The 17,871-nt window shown below is 41.0% G+C and overlaps 2 protein-coding genes and 1 pseudogene across 2 annotated transcripts; all 3 read right to left on the minus strand.

Moving 5' to 3' along the window:
• Nucleotides 1–8,401: 8,401 nt before the first annotated feature.
• Nucleotides 8,402–8,890, minus strand: LOC125478164 (protein DETOXIFICATION 16-like). Its single transcript, XM_048585942.1, has one exon. The coding sequence runs from the start codon at nucleotides 8,888–8,890 to the stop codon at nucleotides 8,402–8,404; it is 489 nt and encodes a 162-aa protein (XP_048441899.1).
• A 1-nt stretch (nucleotide 8,891) lies between these two features.
• Nucleotides 8,892–10,088, minus strand: LOC103961160 (scarecrow-like protein 22). The gene has a single exon (XM_048585941.1). The coding sequence runs from the start codon at nucleotides 10,086–10,088 to the stop codon at nucleotides 8,892–8,894; it is 1,197 nt and encodes a 398-aa protein (XP_048441898.1).
• A 252-nt stretch (nucleotides 10,089–10,340) lies between these two features.
• Nucleotides 10,341–11,138, minus strand: LOC125478163 (annotated as a pseudogene).
• Nucleotides 11,139–17,871: the final 6,733 nt, after the last annotated feature.

Below are 17,871 nucleotides of genomic sequence, written 5' to 3' on the forward strand. Positions count from 1 at the left end.
GAGTTCTCATACTCATGTCACATGAGAACTCATGGTTGGGATCATACAAAGTAGTCTTTTGACCTGAGGCATCATAGTTGTCTTATGGTTAGGTCTTTGATATTTGACTATATCAAAGTCACACCGTCAAAGGGTGTCCACGACATAGTTGGGGTTAAGCCACTTAGCCATGGAGGCAAGTGAATGCACAACAAGGGATCTCTAACCTTCAAACCATTTGAGGGAGAATTCTCTATGATATGATTAAGAATCTCTGGCCAGAGTATGAATGAGATTTAGGAAGCCGTTCAAAATCACATTCAAGGTAATCATATAAGTAAGAGAATCACATTGGATAGTAGACATGAATAAACTATCAAACCAAACAATGTGGTCAAGAGTATTGTATTAGAGAAAGACCGTATTGCATTGTAATCCCAAACTGAATAGGTTCTCCACCTCTTCTGATTAGCTTGGGTAGCCATGACATACTACTAGGTGTCACCCATGGTTTGTGGAAAACCTAAAGGTGTATAATCACTAAAGGGAGAATTGAAAGTATGTTTCAATTCACAATCGATTTGAAGAGTTCTAATCGCCCACTGCCTCGCTAAAAAGAACTTAATGGATCATACAACGTGTAAGGTAGAGATTGAAGAAACAAAGGAGATGAGTAAGAATAATTAAATGGTTTAATTTTTTATGGCTATGATTGATTAATATGTTAATTAATCAAATGAATAAGTTCGCTTTAGCTTTTAAGTAATTATTGGACCTTAAGGCCTATTGGGCTTAGAACCGTCAAGCCTATTAATTTAAGTTGTATGACAACTTAATGACTAAAGACTGAAAAGGGCCCAAACAGGCCAAAGCCTTTAGAAGGCCGGCAATATTATGAATGAAAGGGTTTTGGTTTTTTTTTTTTGTCACTTAATTGAAGTGACTATATAAATGACATTATAGCCAAAATTCATTAGGGTTCCCTCTTAAGGAAATTGGAGAGAACAAAAGCTCTCATTTTCTCTCTAGGAGGCCGGCCTCCTTGGAGGGGATTTACTAGTATGAATCCTCCTCCAAGGTCACTCATCTCTTCTTCAAGTCCCTCCTTGGTGTGGAAACGTAGAGGTTCGTTTTCTTGGGAACTTGGTGAATCCATTCCTCCATTCTCCTCCAAGAAATCCATGGAACTAAGAAGTAAGGAATGAAGGCGCTCTCTCTTGGGTGTTTAGCCTTTGCTTATGCAAAGAGGAATCAACAAAGGTATAATATTTCTCAACTCACTTTGTTCTTGAGTTGAGTCTTGGTTCACCTCAATTACTAGGCCTTGAATTTCATGGGTAAAGTTTTGTTTTGAGCGCATACAAGCATGGTTCCGCCTTTTAATTGTTAATTGCATGCATAGATGTTGCTCAAATGAACTTATTTTTCACAAATATTTCCTTCACTCAGGACTTAGAATCGAGGCATACAATCCCCGCGTCAAGGCACTCCCGCTTTGACATCTTCGAATCCTCTCAGTGTAGGACCCACTCCTTGTTCATTAAAATTTTATATTATTTCTTTTTAGTGCTCTGAAGTAGTCGTATGCTCTGAACACGTTCTTTAATTGCATATTCATTGTATTTAAATTCATAAGTTTTATTTATGTTTTACTTCACATGCATGTTAGTATGGCTTCGTCACCTTCAGGTGTCGGCCAACACGTGCCTACCTCGGGTATTTGGAGGATATAAGGGTCAGGCATGTTAAAACTAATTTACAAACCATTCAGAAAGGATCAAACTCCATTGAAGTCTATTTGAGCAAAATCAAAACAGCTCGCCAATGTTTAGCTTGTGTGGATTTTACTGTCACTGATAAGGATATTATTCTAATTACATTGAATGGCCTTCAGGTTGAATATAATCACTTTCACTCCCATTTTCGAGCACGACTGGTTGCTATTACTATATCTGAGTTGCGTTCTCTACTTATTGCGGAAGAGAGTGATATTTCTAAAGATAATACTATCATGAACACTCCAATGCTTGCTGCCATGGTTGCTAATCTTTTTCTACATCTTCCACAACTGCTCCTATACTTAATTCTTCCAGCAAGACTTATTCTTCCGTTAACTCAAATTTATTTGAACATATGCTTGGAAGTTCATCTCAGCCACCATATTCTCACGGCAATTCATATGACACTTTTTGATCTCGTGGAGGCTATACTGGTGGTCGATTTAATCGTAGAAAAGGAAATTATAGAAATAAATATAATGGAGGGGGTCGATATAATGGAGGTTATGGTTGTTCTCAATATTATGGCCCTAATTCTACTGCATTTCCAAGTAGTGGACCTCAGTTTTCCAATGGCGGACAATCTTTTCACCTTGGCATTTTTCAAAATTCCAATGGTAGACAATTTCCTTCATTTCAATCTGGTGGATTACAGTTTTGTAATGGTGGACAATTTCCTATCTCTAGTGGTTACCAAGGTTCTTATGGTGGTTCCCCTAAATTTTCGCACGAAGAAGGATCTTCTTCGCATGGAGGCGGCTCATACTATTATGTTCCTCCATATAATAGACAAGGGGTCCGTGGTCCAACTGCACCACCACCATCTCCACCAGTTTCCAGTGTCCCAACATCTATCTCATCCATAATACCTTGTTAGATTTGTAAGTAGCAGAGTCATATTGGTGCTGATTGTCTTCATCGCTACAATTATGTTATGCAAGGAAAGAGTCCCCTTTCAGTGCATGCCTTCACTGCCATGTCTTCAATGCCATTTCAACCTCCAAATATTTGGCTCACAGATAGTGGTGCAACTCATCATATGGTCTCAAATATCAATTGTCTTACTTCAGTACGACCTTGCTCTCCAACTGATACTATTACAGTAGGTAATGGTGCTTCACTCCTTATTTTACATATTGGGGATGCTACTTTAACTCTTGGTTCTCGAGTTTTTCATTTGCGTATTGTGTTGCATGTTCCTCAACTAAGTCAGAATCTTTTATCAGTAAGATGATTTTGTTTAGACAATAAGTGTCTTTTCTTATTTGATGAGGTTATTTTTGAAATTCAGGACAACATAGGGAAGGTTCTATACCAAGGCTAGAGCACTGATGGTTTGTACCCCATTCCTGTCCAAATTAAGCTTGATCCAACTTTTTACCAAACGCGTTTTTCTTGGTCAGAAGATCAATTCACACATGTGGCATCAACGCTTTGGTCATCCTGCTAATGATGTTACTTCGATTATGTTGTCTCAGGCTAATATCCCTTGTTTTGTAGATTCATCTCCAATGATTTGTCAATCTTGTTTGAAGGGTAAAATGACTCGTTTGCCTTTTTCTCCTAGTGTAAACAGAGCTAGTAAAGCTTTTCATAAGGTCCATACTGATGTTTGGGGGTCAAGTCCACATGTTTTTATCTCAGGATATCGGTATTATGTTATGTTTGTTGATGATTGTACTCATTGATGTTGGATTTATCCACTTGTGAATAAATCCAAGGTTTTTGGAATTTTTGTTCAATTCTATGCATATATTTCCAACTATTTTTCAAAGTCTATAAAGATATTACAGAGTGATAGTGGTGGTGAGTTCATTAGTAAAGTGTTTCAAGAATTTCTTGCATCTAAATGCATTCAACACATGAAATCATGCCCATACACTCCACAACAAAATGAGATGGCGGAGAGAAAGCATCGACACTTGGTTGAAACAACTATTACTCTTCTTTCTGCAGCCTTATTGCCTCTGAAATTTTGGTTTCATATTGTTCTATAGCAAACTAACTTATTAATCGGATGCCAGCCAAAGTTCTGGATATGAAGTCTCCTTTTGAGAAGCTTTTTGGTCTACTTCCTAATGTTACTACTTTTAAAGTTTTTGGTAGTGCTTGTTATCCACTATTGTGATCATATAATCACAATAAGTTGCAAAGATAGGACTAACCAATGTATGTTTATTGGGTATACTCTGGATCACAAAGTCTACATGTCCTATCATATTGCATCTGCAAGGGTTTATGTATCAAGGCATGTTATTTTTGATGAAGGAGTGTTTCCTTTTGCATTAATTAAGGCCATTGATCCTACATTGATGACTAGTTCATTTTTCAATCCTATTACTCCTATGTGTGCTGCTCTAAGGCCTTTAGAAGCTACAAATTTGACTCATATCCATATGCAGTTGTAAACACGAAAAATTCCTGAAACAAGAGACAAGAACACGTGTACAAAATATATTTTTGTATTAATGATTTTTTAGGGTTACAATCTCTTTGTAATTTGGTCCTCTGATTCTATCTTCGTAGGGTGTAGGTTTGTGGATGAGTTGTTGATCCAAAGGGCCGTCGGGGCTTGATCTAAGGATGAACAGTTGATGAATGGATCTTCAAGGGGCGTTGGGCTTGATCTTGAAGAACAGGTGTATGAGTTTGTTGAGGTTGTTGATCCAGAGGGCCATTGGGGCTTGATCTTAGGATGAACGGATGATGAATGATGAACACTTTCTTCAAGGGGGCCGTCGGGGCTTGATCTTGAGTTGGTGGAAGTTCTTCAAGGGCCGTTGGGGCTTGATCTTGAATGAGGATTTGACGAAGAACGAAGAATGCTTTCTTGATCCTCTGGGATTTGCTTGAGAGCTTTAGAGTTTCAAGGCTTCAAGGTTTTGGTGTAATGTAAATTTCTCTTCCTTTCCTTCTCCCAAAATGAATGCCTTGGCTTCCTATTTATAGAATTCCAAAACTTGATTTTTGGATTTAAATAATCAGATGAAATAAATCATTTCTGCCAGGTATTGACACGTGTCCTATTTGATGACTTTTCCAATTTATTTCGATTTTTCGTTGAGTCACACGCTACATGTAAAATTTATGTGACACGTGAGCGTTGAAATTTTAATTATTGGTCAACATTCATTTCACCGAAATTTTGATGTCTACAAATGCCCCCACTTCAAGGCGCGTCGTAGACATGTGCTTGTCACGTGTAGAAGATGCGTTTTGAAGTCCCTTAATGTAGATGTCAACCCAAGGGCCGTCGAGGCTTGATCTTGAATTGGGCTGGAAATTTCTTCAAGGGCCATCGAGGCTTGATCTTGAGCTGGGCTGGAGGATTCTTTTGGTCTCCTCCGAAGGTCTGAACTTACTCCTTTTATCTGGAGTTGAATTTGATTCAAGGGTGGTGAACACTTGATTTTGAATCGGACTTGTGATTTCTTCAAGGGCCGTTGAGGCTTGATCTTGAATTGGAAATAAGACCATGACTGGTTTCAGGATTCAGACACATGGCAGGCAAGCACGAGGTGGAGGTGATGACCTGTTTCTTTGTTCAATCTTTCCAATTCGTATTGAAGAGTACAAATTAGAAAGATTGATTTTTTATTGTCACTCGTCTTAGCTGTTCTCCAAGCAGATGTGGTCCCTTCTCTGGAAGTGTATCAACCGTTGAAGATGACTACTCGAGAGCAATGCTAGGTAAGCAACCAGGGAATAGGTTCCAGGTAGTCGGTTCCAGATCGGCAGACTGACTCCAAGTGCCGGCTGATTGCTCTTTTCACTTTGTCATGCGAGTAAGAACAAGGACAAAGGAAAGGATATGGAGGAAGCATGATATGAGATACCTTTTCTTTTGAAGAAGCAGCGAATGAATCAGCATATATATTTGTTATGCTTGTCTCCACATGCTTCGATGTATCATTTTCACTTGCCTTACTTGCTCCCTTTGCAGAAGTGATATTTCCTTATGTAGGTTTAGCATCTTCTCTTGTAGTATTTGTCCTCTGATACAGGAGTGGAATGCAAACCTTGCATTTGAATGGACCATCACTTCTTGGTGGCAGCGCAAGTTTGAGTGGAGGTTCCGACATATTGCTTTCTCTGTCCTTGTCTTGGCAGGTGAGAACAAGGGCAAAGGAAAAGACAGGGAAAAAGCATGATATGAGATACCTTTGCTTTCGCCCTTGATGATATGAGATACTTTTGCTTTTGAAGAAGCAGCAAATGAATCAGCACATATATTTGTTGTGCTTGTCTCCACATGCTTCGATCTACCGTTTCCTCCTGCCTCATCTGTACTCCAGGCATCTGGTATCTTCTTTGGGGAATACATCAATGGTTGAATATGTGTTCTCAAGGGAAGAAGAAAACTGAGCATGCTTGAGAGGTTTGGTTGCAGCTACATTCTCGGTCGAGAAGAAAAGTCATGCGTTTTTGGGTGTATGCCTTGCCATGAATGTGGATGTATATAGGAATTGTAATGGCAAGTAGTAGTGCGGATGTGGCAATGACCTCCGCGAGTCTTCAACTTTGTCAGAGATCTTTTGACAAAGTTGCACGCGTTATCTGAAAAGCCGAGATTGCGGCTTTATCACCCACGCTTGTCGGCAACCTCCACGCGTCTTCAACTTTGTCAGAGATCTTTTGACAAAGTTGAACGCTTTATCTGAAAAGCCGAGAGACCTCCACGCGTCTTCAACTTTGTCAGAGATCTTTTGACAAAGTTGAACGCTTTATCTGAAAAGCCGAGATTGTGTCTGAAGAGTTGGCGACCTTTACGCAGGAAAATCCGGCTTTGAAGAGTGGTGTCTCTTCAATTCTGAATCGGTGGTTGTGTCGCCTCTCCTTTTATAGAGGTGATCGATCACCTCTAACATGCACACTTTGAAGATTGCCCATTCGTGAACATCGTCTCCGGCCCGTTGAAATTTTACTCCATCCAACCCTTCTCTTTTAACTTCTTGAAAAATGGCTAACTCTTCTAACCCATCTAACCTTTGCTGAGATTTGAGTCTCAGCAGTGATCCGGTTGCGCCTCGTCAGGGTAAGGTATGGTGCCCGTCTTTCTTATCTTCTCATGGCCCTCTTACAGGTGAAGACTCTGTGATGACGGATGCAACAACAGCTACGATAGTAGCTCGGAACCTCCTCACTCCCAAAGATAGTCAGCTACTTTCAGGACGGTCCGATGAGTTGGCCGTTCAAGAGTCCCTGGCTCTCAGTGTTCAGTGCGCGGGCTCTGTGTCCAACATGGGCCAACGCCTACTTGCTCGCTCCCGTCAGGTTGAATCATTGATGGCAGAGGTGGAAAATCTCAAGCAAGAGATCAAACAGCTTAAGCACGAGAATAGAAGTTTGCACGTGCTTGCAAATAATTATTCGACAGGCATGAAGAGGAAGCTTGATGAGATGCAAGAATCTCAAGGTCGAATTCAAAGTGACCGTCAAAGGCTTGCGTCTTTCTTTTAGAGGCACCTTTTTCCTGCGTCATCTAGCGTTCCACCAAGTATTGGGGCCTCGAATGATCTATCATCGGTGCCTCCCGCTCCTGGAGTTTGGCCAAGTAGTGGGGCTTCACGTGAACAACCTTTGGGAAAGCTCCAACTTTTTTTTTTTTTTTTTTTTTTTTTTTTTTTTTTGTACGCACTTGTAATTTCTTGGAGATTAATGGACATGCTTTATTTTATTCAGTGTATTGTGCTAAATACAGATAAAACATATACATCACCGTCCATCATCATTCATTTTTATTTTATTTTATTTTATTATTATTTTTTTAGTCTTTTCTTTGCTTTCGGTGGCGCTGATCCACCATTCATTTATATATATATATTTCAGATGGTGCCAGAAGCACCACCATTGTTTTTTTCTTTTTTTTATTATATATATTTTTTTCTTTTTGCACATGGTTCCAGAAGCACCATCATTGTTTTTATTATATTTTTTTTTCTTTTTAATTTTTTACTCTTCTTTTCAAAATGGGCTGATGGATTCCACCATTATCTTTCTTTATAATTTTTTTTTATGTCTTCCACCATGAAAGACTTGATAATTTTTTTTATTATTTTTTTTTTACATGGTGCCGTCCACCATCATTTTTTTTTTTTTTTTGTTTTTTGCATGGTGCTGTCCACCAAGATTCCATCATTTTTTTTTCTTTTATATGGTGATCTGGAAGGCTGAGTTTGTGGGTGAAAACCCAGGCCGAGTCCGAGAGAAGACGGAGGAAGAAGGGGTGTACGTGCTGCTGAAGCTGATCGGTAGAAGGAGATGGCTCGCAGAGGAGGACGAAGACGGACAGAGATCTTTGGGTGTGAGTTGACAAACTTTGGTTTTGTTGATCACATTCAAAGGCAGCAGCCATGGCGGAGGTGTAGAAGCAGCCAGATCTTGAGGCAGAGTGTAAGGCGTCGAGTTTGAAGACCGGCTAGTCGTTTGACAGCGGTTAATGAAGCTCTTCGTTGATTTTGATCATGGTGACCAGGGTGACGAGCTTGAGGTTTGTTGGTAGTAGCGGGGAGACAGAGGAAGAAGCCTTTCCTCCTGTTTTGCCATGGAAGATGAACCTCCAGAATCCGAAGCTCCACTACTAGTACCGATGAGCACAGCCATTGAGCACAGCGACGAGCACAGTCATAGCAGTGAGTTCCCAGCTATCGCCCCTTTCCACCAACATGAAGGACGAAAGCCATCAAAATAGCCAACGGAATTCCAACCAAGTAGTACGCCCCGAGATTCACATATGCTCCAATCTTCTGCCACCCACATCCTCTAGCAGTGCCCGAAAGAACACACTGGAGGCTGTCTAGAAAGTTGGATGTTGCAAGTATAGGCATTATGGTTGCAAGGTAATCGATAACTTCTCTTTCGTTGCTATAAGCGTAGCCCCAGAAGTTGCGTATCAGTATCAGGACCGATCCCACCAATATACCCTCGGTAATGGCCATGACTAACACAACGCACACTGCTAAGCGCGCTGTTTCTGGACGCCCTGCTCCTAATTCATTGGAGACACGAGTGCTCACAGCAGAACTGAGTCCGAAAGGGATCATCCAAACCATTGCCGCTGTATTCAAACTGATAAAAAGCACTGAGGTTTCCAACTCCGGGTTTGGAAGAAGACCGGATAGAAGAACAATCATTTCAAACGACCACATTTCCAAGCAAACCATGACGGCTGAAGGACGACGAACAACAGTTGAATTTGAGTGAAGTGGAAGCCGGAGACTTGATGAGCTGGTGGTTTTGAAGAATCCCAGATGAAGACACAGTCAAGTTTGGACTGTTATCTTCGTTCAAGATCGCGCTTGAGTCACTGTCCGAAGAGCCATCTTTGAAATCTGGGAACAGTGAAACGGCTTCTAGTACTCCACTTGTGTTGTTTAAGCTCTCAAAGTTGAGCTCTTTGCATTCAGTTTCTGGAACGGAGGATCCCGGAGGTGGTGAGAGAAGGTGGTGCTCTTGCGATTGGGCATATGTTAAAGGCATAAACATAGCTGGGTTCTGTGTAGACTGAGCTTGGTTTTGGTTAATTACCATCTGGGGATTGAAAATCTGAGGCTTCTCTTCCAGACCCATGTTCTGTTGCCGCTGAAACATGCCGGAAGACAGCGAAACCGGAAAAGGATTACTCATTGAAGCAGAGAACATTGTAGGGTTTGGTCTCACATTGCTGCTCTGAGTCTCAACATTTGAGGCATTATTACTGAAATTAAAATCAGGACCAGAACTTGCGTGCAGAGAGGGGCTAACCAAACCCCCAGAATGATCATCGGGTTCGAAGCCGCCGCCGTATCCTCCGCCTTGATCCACCACATCCTGAAACCCTCCGCAGCCGAATTCCAAATTTTGGTGGTGATGATCAGAGCCGCTTGAACTCTGCAGCAGCGTGTTTAATCCGAGAGAGGGGTCTTCGATGTCACTCATAATCAACCTCAGGATGGACTGCTCTTGACCCGGGGACTCAGACAGAACGCTCTCCCAGTCCTCCATGCCGAGCGACGGGCCGCATTTTTGTTCCTCTAAGGGTGTTTGAGATGGGTTTTCGACCCCCGCCGCAGTGGTTGTGTCTGTCGAGCCACCACTAGCTCCGCTGCCGTGGGAGGAAGACAGTGTTGAGGAGGATGTGGGCGGGCTTGGGCTTCTTCTGGTGTCGAGAACAGAGGTGGGCTCAGTGCTGCCCACATAGCAATTCTCTTTGCTGTTGTGGTGGCGGTGAATCCACTTTTGCGGCGGCGATGAAAGAAATGAATCTGAAGCAGCAGCAGCAGCAGAAGAAGAAGAAACAGAAGTGAAATCTAGCACCCCCTTCCCTTGAAACTCCTCAAAGGGTAGGGGCATGGTCTTCATCTAACAAAATCAACACTCCTACAAATCTCCTCAAACCAAAAAAAACACAAAAATCTCCAGTTTTTCTTCAAAAACAACAAAACCCACAACCCCAGAAGCACAAATTACAAATAGGTTGAACTCAAATTTACAACCCCAGAGAGCTCAATGCTAAAAACCCCAAAAACAAAAACTCATTTTTTTTTTTTTTTTGGTTTTTTTTTTAGTCCAGATTCTGGGTCAAACAGAGACTACCCAAGTACATGCTCAGTTGTTGAAACGAAATCTCTCAGCACCCAAAAGCACTTTTAGCTGCTGCTGATGCGGCTTCCGCTGTTCTGCTAGCTTAATGGCTTTTGTTGTTGCAGAAAAAGCTTTTGCATTTGAAGCAAACAGGCCTCGGGGCTCAAGACCCACTTTTGGAACCATCTTCTTTCTTCATTTCTTCTGTCTGTGTGGGTTTGGGCGTTTTTGTGGGATTATTTTTTTTTATTTTTTCTCGTTCTTTCTCCTCTGCTGCTTCTGGTTTGCCTTGAGCCTTGAGGATTGAGGGTTTGAGGGGAGTAGTGCTACTTCGTCTTCCTTCTTTTGTAATTAGACTTGGCAATCTTGAGGCTCTTGTGAACAGCACTCAACCTTGCAAGGGCTACTTTTTTTCAGATCCGGCCTGTAATGGTTATCCGCCACCTGATTCGCAACCGCCTTGGCCATCCTGCGAAACTCCTGCTTCATCACAGACTTATGCAACAGAGCAGCGGGCTTGTTCTGCTTCTTGGTCTTACTTGTCGCCAGCAGCACAGATTGATCTTTGCCCACGCCCTGAATGGTCACGGTTTTCTTGTTTGCCAACCAAGAGTGCTTGTAAGAGTGGAGATTGAGGAGTGTTGGGCTCCTTGGTAAACCGCACGCCGGCGTGACCCCTCCTGAACTCCTTCACTAGAAAAGAGTTGTTCTTCTTCACTATCTCCCATATCAGTTGCCCTGGAACCGTCGCCATCTCCGAAATTTTGATTCAGCTGCTCAGATTGGGGATTTAGGGTTTACGGAAGAGAAGCTGCCTTTGGACTTTGATGAGGGCCTGGATTTGTATATATATTGTATATATTTCCTTCTGTTTTTTTTTTTTTTTTTTTTGAAGTAGAGAATATATATATATTTTTTTTCTAATACATAGTAACATATGTATTTTTTTTTTTTTTGTAATAAAATTGACTTTCTTTAATGAAACATTTATTTATTTATTTTGATGTGACTGTACTTGAAGTTTTGAAGTTTCAAGTTGCCTACGTACTCTTCCAAAGAAGAGATCAAGTCATAACGTAGTTCAAATGAGTGATGGTTTTGATGATGATTTTGCCGTACACAGTTTATGCTCTTGCGGGCCAGGAGCGTTTGGTGCCGTTTGCAGTTTCAGCTCGTGCAGGCAAGGAGCGTTTGGTGCCGTTTGCAGTTTTAGCTCGTGCAAGCAAGGAGCGTTTGTTGTCACCTTTTAGGCTCGTGTGAACAAAGAGCTCTTTGAATTTGTCAAACGATCTTAGAGAAGCATTCCTTGCAATCTTTATAGCAAGGAGTCTTGACTGAGTGATTGAAGAAGTCTTTGGGGAAGAAATCGCGCATCGTGATGGCAACGGACGATCTTTGTGTCATAACTTCATCATCCTCAACACTTTCATGTAGCTTTGAAGGTTGACGTTGGCTGCTTTGCCCCCTTTCCGATTGGTGAACTTGTGGAGGAGACCTATGTTTCTTGTGCATTTTCTTTGGAGTGACATAAGTCCATCCTTTAACTTCACTTGACTTGACTGACATGGTTTTGGAGCATGCCCCCAACGGTTGAGGTGAAGATTTTGAGTTCAAAGAGCCAGAAGTGACGGTGGTATAGTTTGACTTCGACACATCATTAAGATCTAGCTCGATGATCCCTTTCTGAGCCAACTTCATGATGAGATCTTTTAGCACAAAGCACTTTTCCGTCGGATGACTAATGAAGCGGTGGAATTTACAGTACCTTGGACTGTCAGTACGGTTCATATCTTTTGGCCGTTTGCACTCAGGTAGGTCGATCACCTTTTTGTCAAGCAAGTCTTTCAACATGGCAACCACGTCAGAGTCGGGGAATGGATAAGTCTTCTCTTCAAGCTCCTTCAAAGTGCGTCTACGTATCTCTTGATCACGAAAAGCTTCGGTTTGAATCGCCTTGCTTCGTGTATGGATTTTGACTGGAGTTGTGTTGACCGTTATTGCTTCCTTGGTGGGTTTCCACGTAGCCTTATCCACCTTTGGCCCCAAAACTTTGTCATTCTTGTAGTCGGCGATTTGTTCTTTCTTCCCATGACGGGTGATGCTTAACTCCATATCATGGGCGCGGGTGGCTAACTCCTCAAATGGTCGTGGTTTGATGCCTTGAAGGATGTAGTGTAGTCCCCACTGCATGCCTTGAACGCACATCTCAATGGCAGAGGTTTCAGAAAGCCGATCTTTGCAATCCAGACTTAAAGAACGCCATCTATTTATGTAGTCGACGACAGGTTCATCTTTCCACTGTTTCGTGCTGGTCAGCTCTAGCATGCTTACAATACGACGAGTGCTGTAGAAACGGTTGAGGAATTCCCTTTCTAGCTGGTCCCAACTGTTGATAGACTCAGGTTCGAGGTCAGTGTACCAGTCAAAAGCGTTACTTTTCAGCGAACGCACGAACTGTTTGACGAGGTAGTCTCCCTCTGTCCCAGCATTGTTGCAAGTTTCAATGAAATGGGCGACATGTTGCTTTGGGTTGCCTTTTCCATCGAACTGCATGAATTTTGGGGACTGATAACCCCTTGGCATCTTCAAAGCATCAATCTTCTTGGAGTAAGGCTTTGAGTACAGTACGGAGTCATGCGAGCTTCCTTCGTACTGTGTCTTGATAGTGCTTGCGATCATCTCCTGTAGCTGCTGGATAGAGAGAGATCCCATGGATGCCGTTGCTTGGTCTAGCTTCGGCTTCTCTTCAACTTTCTCCGCTGGTGGCTCCTCTTCTTCGTCGACTTCTTTCTCTAATAGGCCAATATTTGGGTCGACTTTCACGTCGGGCAGCGCATCTAGTTGGTTGACAAGTGTGGCAATCTGCAAGTCCTTCTCTTCCACAGTCCGTGTGAGCTTTGCAATTGCTTCATTCATCTGAGCTATCTGCTCCTCGATTGAAGTTGCTTCTGTGGTCATGACTTGCATGGTTGTACTGCCGCTCGAATCAGCGTCGGAGAGTAGGGACTCTGAGTATTTCCTCGGGCTTTCCCCCCTTGATGCCCTTAGCGAGGCTAGGGTGATCACAGGCTCGTACCTCAGGTGCTCTTGTTCCTTTGACAGAGTTAATGCAGGGGCGGAAGCCGCGGCAAAAAGATCTCTTGCCTTAGTTCGGGTTATGATGCCCGAAATATCACCACTTGCGGCGATGATGTTATTGTTCTTTGCTTTGATTGCAGGAACAACTTGATCCTTTCTTGATGCCATTTGCGTTTTTCGATGATTTGAGGATAGAGATGAGAGGTAGAGATAAATCCCACCGGGCGTGCCAAATTTGTAAACACAAAAAATTCCTGAAACAAGAGACAAGAATACGTGTACAAAATATATTTTTGTATTAATGATTTTTTAGGGTTACAATCTCTTTGTAATTTGGTCCTCTGATTCTATCTTCGTAGGGTGTAGGTTTGTGGATGAGTTGTTGATCCAAAGGGCCGTCCGGGCTTGATCTAAGGATGAACAGTTGATGAATGGATCTTCAAGGGGCGTTGGGCTTGATCTTGAAGAACGGGTGTATGAGTTTGTTGAGGTTGTTGATCCAAAGGGCCGTTGGGGCTTGATCTTAGGATGAACGGATGATGAATGATGAACACTTTCTTCAAGGGGGCCGTCGGGGCTTGATCTTGAGTTGGTGGAAGTTCTTCAAGGGCCGTTGGGGCTTGATCTTGAAGGTTGATGGATAAGCGGATCTTCAAGGGCTTTTGGGCTTAATCTTGAAGAACGATTGGATGTGTGGATTTGTTGAGGTTGTTGATCCAAAGGGTCGTTGGGGCTTGATCTTAGGATGAACGGATGATGAACGATGAATACTTTCCTCAAGGGCCGTCAGGGCTTGATCTTGAGTTGGTGGAAGTTCTTCAAGGGCCGTTGGGGCTTGATCTTGAATGAGGATTTGACGAAGAACGAAGAATGCTTTCTTGATCCTCCGAGATTTGCTTGAGAGCTTTAGAGTTTCAAGGCTTCAAGGTTTTGGTGTAATGTAAATTTCTCTTCCTTTCCTTCTCCCAAAATGAATGCCTTGGCTTCCTATTTATAGAATTCCAAAACTTGATTTTTGGATTTAAATAATCAGATGAAATAAATCATTTCTACCAAGTATTGACACGTGTCCCATTTGATGACTTTTCCAATTTATTTCGATTTTTCGTTGAGTCACACGCTACATGTAAAATTTATGTGACACGTGAGCGTTGAAATTTTAATTATTGGTCAACATTCATTTCACCGAAATTTTGATGTCTACAGCAGTCTGATGATACTTCTAGAGTGGTATAAAATACACTTGATTCTTCCATGCATATTAGCTCTAATATTCCTCCTCCAGTCAATCAAGATTCACAACCTCCAATTGTTCATACTATTCTAGAGAATCATTCTGGTGCTTCCATGTCTTCTGCATCCACTACTTTAATTCCTCACAATCACCATCCTATGATCACTCGAGCAAAGTCAGGAATTACCAAGAAACGCACATTTCTTGTCTCTATTTCTCCTGATCCTAGTGTTGTTGAACCCAAGACATATCAACAGGCCATCAAAGTTCCTAAATGTTATAAAGCAATGCAAGAAGAATACCAAGCTCTTCAACAACAACATACGTGGTTTCTTGTTCCACTTCTTGCGTCAAGGAGCTTAATTGGTTGTAAGTAGGTTTTTAAACTCAAGAAGAACGCTGATGGTTCAATATCTAGACACAAAGCCCGATTAGTTGCCAAAGGTTATTTGCAAAAGGAAGGAGTGGATTATGATGAAACTTTTAGTTTAGTTGTTAAGCACACTTGGTTCGGCTTGTTCTTACCCTTGCTACTAATTTTGGTTAGACGATTAAGCAATTAGACATCAAGAATGCCTTCCTTCATGGCTTTCTTTCTAAGGAAGTATACATGTAACAGCCCCCCTGGCGTTGTGAATTATACTTGTCCTCACTTGGTTTGCTGATTACACAAGGCTCTATATGGTTTAAAACAGGCTCCACAGCCCTGGAATGAACGTTTTACTACTCATGTTTTGGGCTTTGGATTTCAGCAATCACAATCAGATTCTTCTCTGTTTGTTCAGCGCATAGATTCCGTTGTTATCATTTTATTACTCTATGTTGATGATATTCTCTTAACTGGGAATAACTCTCCTGCTCCAAATTCGATATGAAAGATCTTGGTCGGTTGTCCTATTTTCTTGGGCTTCATGTTCATTATAAACCTAAAGGTATCTTTGTGAATCAAGTTAAATACGCAACTAAGTTACTGTCGAAAGTTGGTATGACTAAGTTCAAACCTTGTTCAACTCCTCTTGTTCCAGAAGCCAAACTATTAAAGTATGAAAGAGAACCTCTAGTTGATCCATTCTTGATTCGGAGCTTGGTAGGAGGATTACAATATCTTACATTTAGTAGGCCTGATTTGTCTTTCGTTGTTAATACAGTTTGCCAATTCATGCATTGACCTACTACACTTCACTTTATGGCTGTCAAATGTATACTAAGGTATCTTAAGGGCACCATTGAGTTTGGTATTCAAATTCTAGAGGCAATTTAGATTTGCAAGCTTACTCTGACGCTGATTGGGCTGGTGACCCTAATGATCGACGTTCTACATCTGGTTTTGTTATCTTTTTCAGCCACAATCCTATTGCTTGGGGTGCAAAGAAGTAGCCTACCGTATCTCGCTCTTTGATCGAGGCTGAATATCAAAGTTTGGCTCAAACTGCTTGTGAGTTACACTAGATCCGACAACTTTTATGTGATCTTCATCTTTATCTAGCTAGACCTCCTAGTTTGTGGTGTGATAATATCTCTGCAATTGCCTTAGCTCATAATCCTATCTTTTATGGTTGTACTAAACACATCGAGGAGGATGTTCATTTCATTCGTGAACGTGTTCATAAGAAAGATTTGGTGATTTCTCATGTCTCTAGTTCTAATCAAATTGCAGATATTATCACCAAGGGACTTCTTTCCCCCTCAATTCTTCTTTTTACGCAGCAATCTCATGCTAGAGACTCCTACCATGAGGTTGAGGGAGGCTAATAGATAACACTAGTGACACATTAGCTTAAGTAAGCTGATGTGTTGTCTTAAGATAGTTTAAGTGGTGTAAATATAAGTTTGCTTTATGTAATGAGCTATATATTCTATCCTGAAGGGATAAGGTCTGTAATTTTCATTCTTCAATAAATAAGAAATCAATCTTCCTCTCTTAGCTTTTATCTTCAAGCTTTTATTGTTACATTCATGGTGGTTTATGGTTTCGATCACACATTAGTTTAATCTCTGTTTGCACTATTTAAATGTAGATTACCTTGCACATGGGGAGTTGTTTTCTTTTAGAGAGTAGACGCTAAGGTTTCATCCTCTAGAGTGAGGATGAGTGAGCCTCCCCTTTTACATAGATAGCTCATGTGGACTAAATAGTGGAGCCTATACAGTGAGCCCCAAATATAGCCCATCCAATTTAATTAAAGAGTTAACTAGGGTGATATTATTGACATTTCTTCAAAATTCATCATCCACCCACCACAAAGGAAAGAAACATTCCCGCCATTCCAACGACCATTTAAATTTCATCTTTCAAAGTTCAAAGTTCTCCATAACTTATTCAAACTAAATTTCTTTTATGAATAATGTGATTTGATTATTGATGTGAATCATATATGGTTTTTATTCTGACTAATTGATATGTGTGTTGTAGATTTTTAGTAACTGAATGGGAGATTAATGGTTAAGTGATAGCATGGTGGTTTATATTGAGAGCAATATTTTTTCTTCCATTGATAATGAAGCTATAAAGCAGCATTTTCAAAAATATGAAAATGTGTTGTGGACAACTTGTATTGTTATTTGTTCTATAAGTATGAATGATGGAGCTACGGTTTAATTTTTTAGGTTATTATATCGCACCCCAATCCCAATATACACCAGAGATCGGCACATGACATCACTATATAACTGTCCATCTATCATGTCCCGTCTCCAAGACATGACCAAAACACAATCAAATGTTCAACATTGCAACAACTTTTCTTTTATTTCATGACTTTATCTAACCTCTATATTGGACTGCCTACGTACTTTAAGATAGGATTAAGCCATTCGTAGTTCATCCTTTTTGTTAAGCTCTAAAACTTCTCAAGGCATTCACTAACAAGGAACATAAAGTTTCAGTATCACTCAATGGAACTCAATGAGTATGGTTCACTTGATTCAATATTACGAAAATCAACCATTCAACAACTAGAGTTTTCATTCATCTTTTACATATATCGCACTGTTTCTAACAACAATATCACCATCACAACAAATAATTGAATCGATGAATCTAAGATACATAAAATTAAACATTTAATTAAGTTAATCAACCATTAAAACCATATATCACCTCACTAAGTTTAATAAAGCTAACCTCCGTAAGGTTTGACGTATTTCTTTACCTGAAAGCCAAAGCAATAGCATTGTAACCTTAAGTGATAAACACAAGCATAAATTTGAGCAACTACCATGTTTCCACATTCTAGCTGA

The sequence above is a fragment of a genome, unplaced genomic scaffold (assembly GCF_019419815.1).
Source record: "Pyrus x bretschneideri cultivar Hongxiangsu unplaced genomic scaffold, Pyrus_bretschneideri_v1 Contig232, whole genome shotgun sequence".
NCBI classification, from domain to species: domain Eukaryota; kingdom Viridiplantae; phylum Streptophyta; class Magnoliopsida; order Rosales; family Rosaceae; genus Pyrus; species Pyrus x bretschneideri.

Bases quoted from the DNA above. Each gene is read 5' to 3' on its own strand.
- LOC125478164 (XM_048585942.1), bottom strand. From the start codon at position 8,890: ATGATTGTTCTTCTATCCGGTCTTCTTCCAAACCCGGAGTTGGAAACC.
- LOC103961160 (XM_048585941.1), bottom strand. From the start codon at position 10,088: ATGCCCCTACCCTTTGAGGAGTTTCAAGGGAAGGGGGTGCTAGATTTC.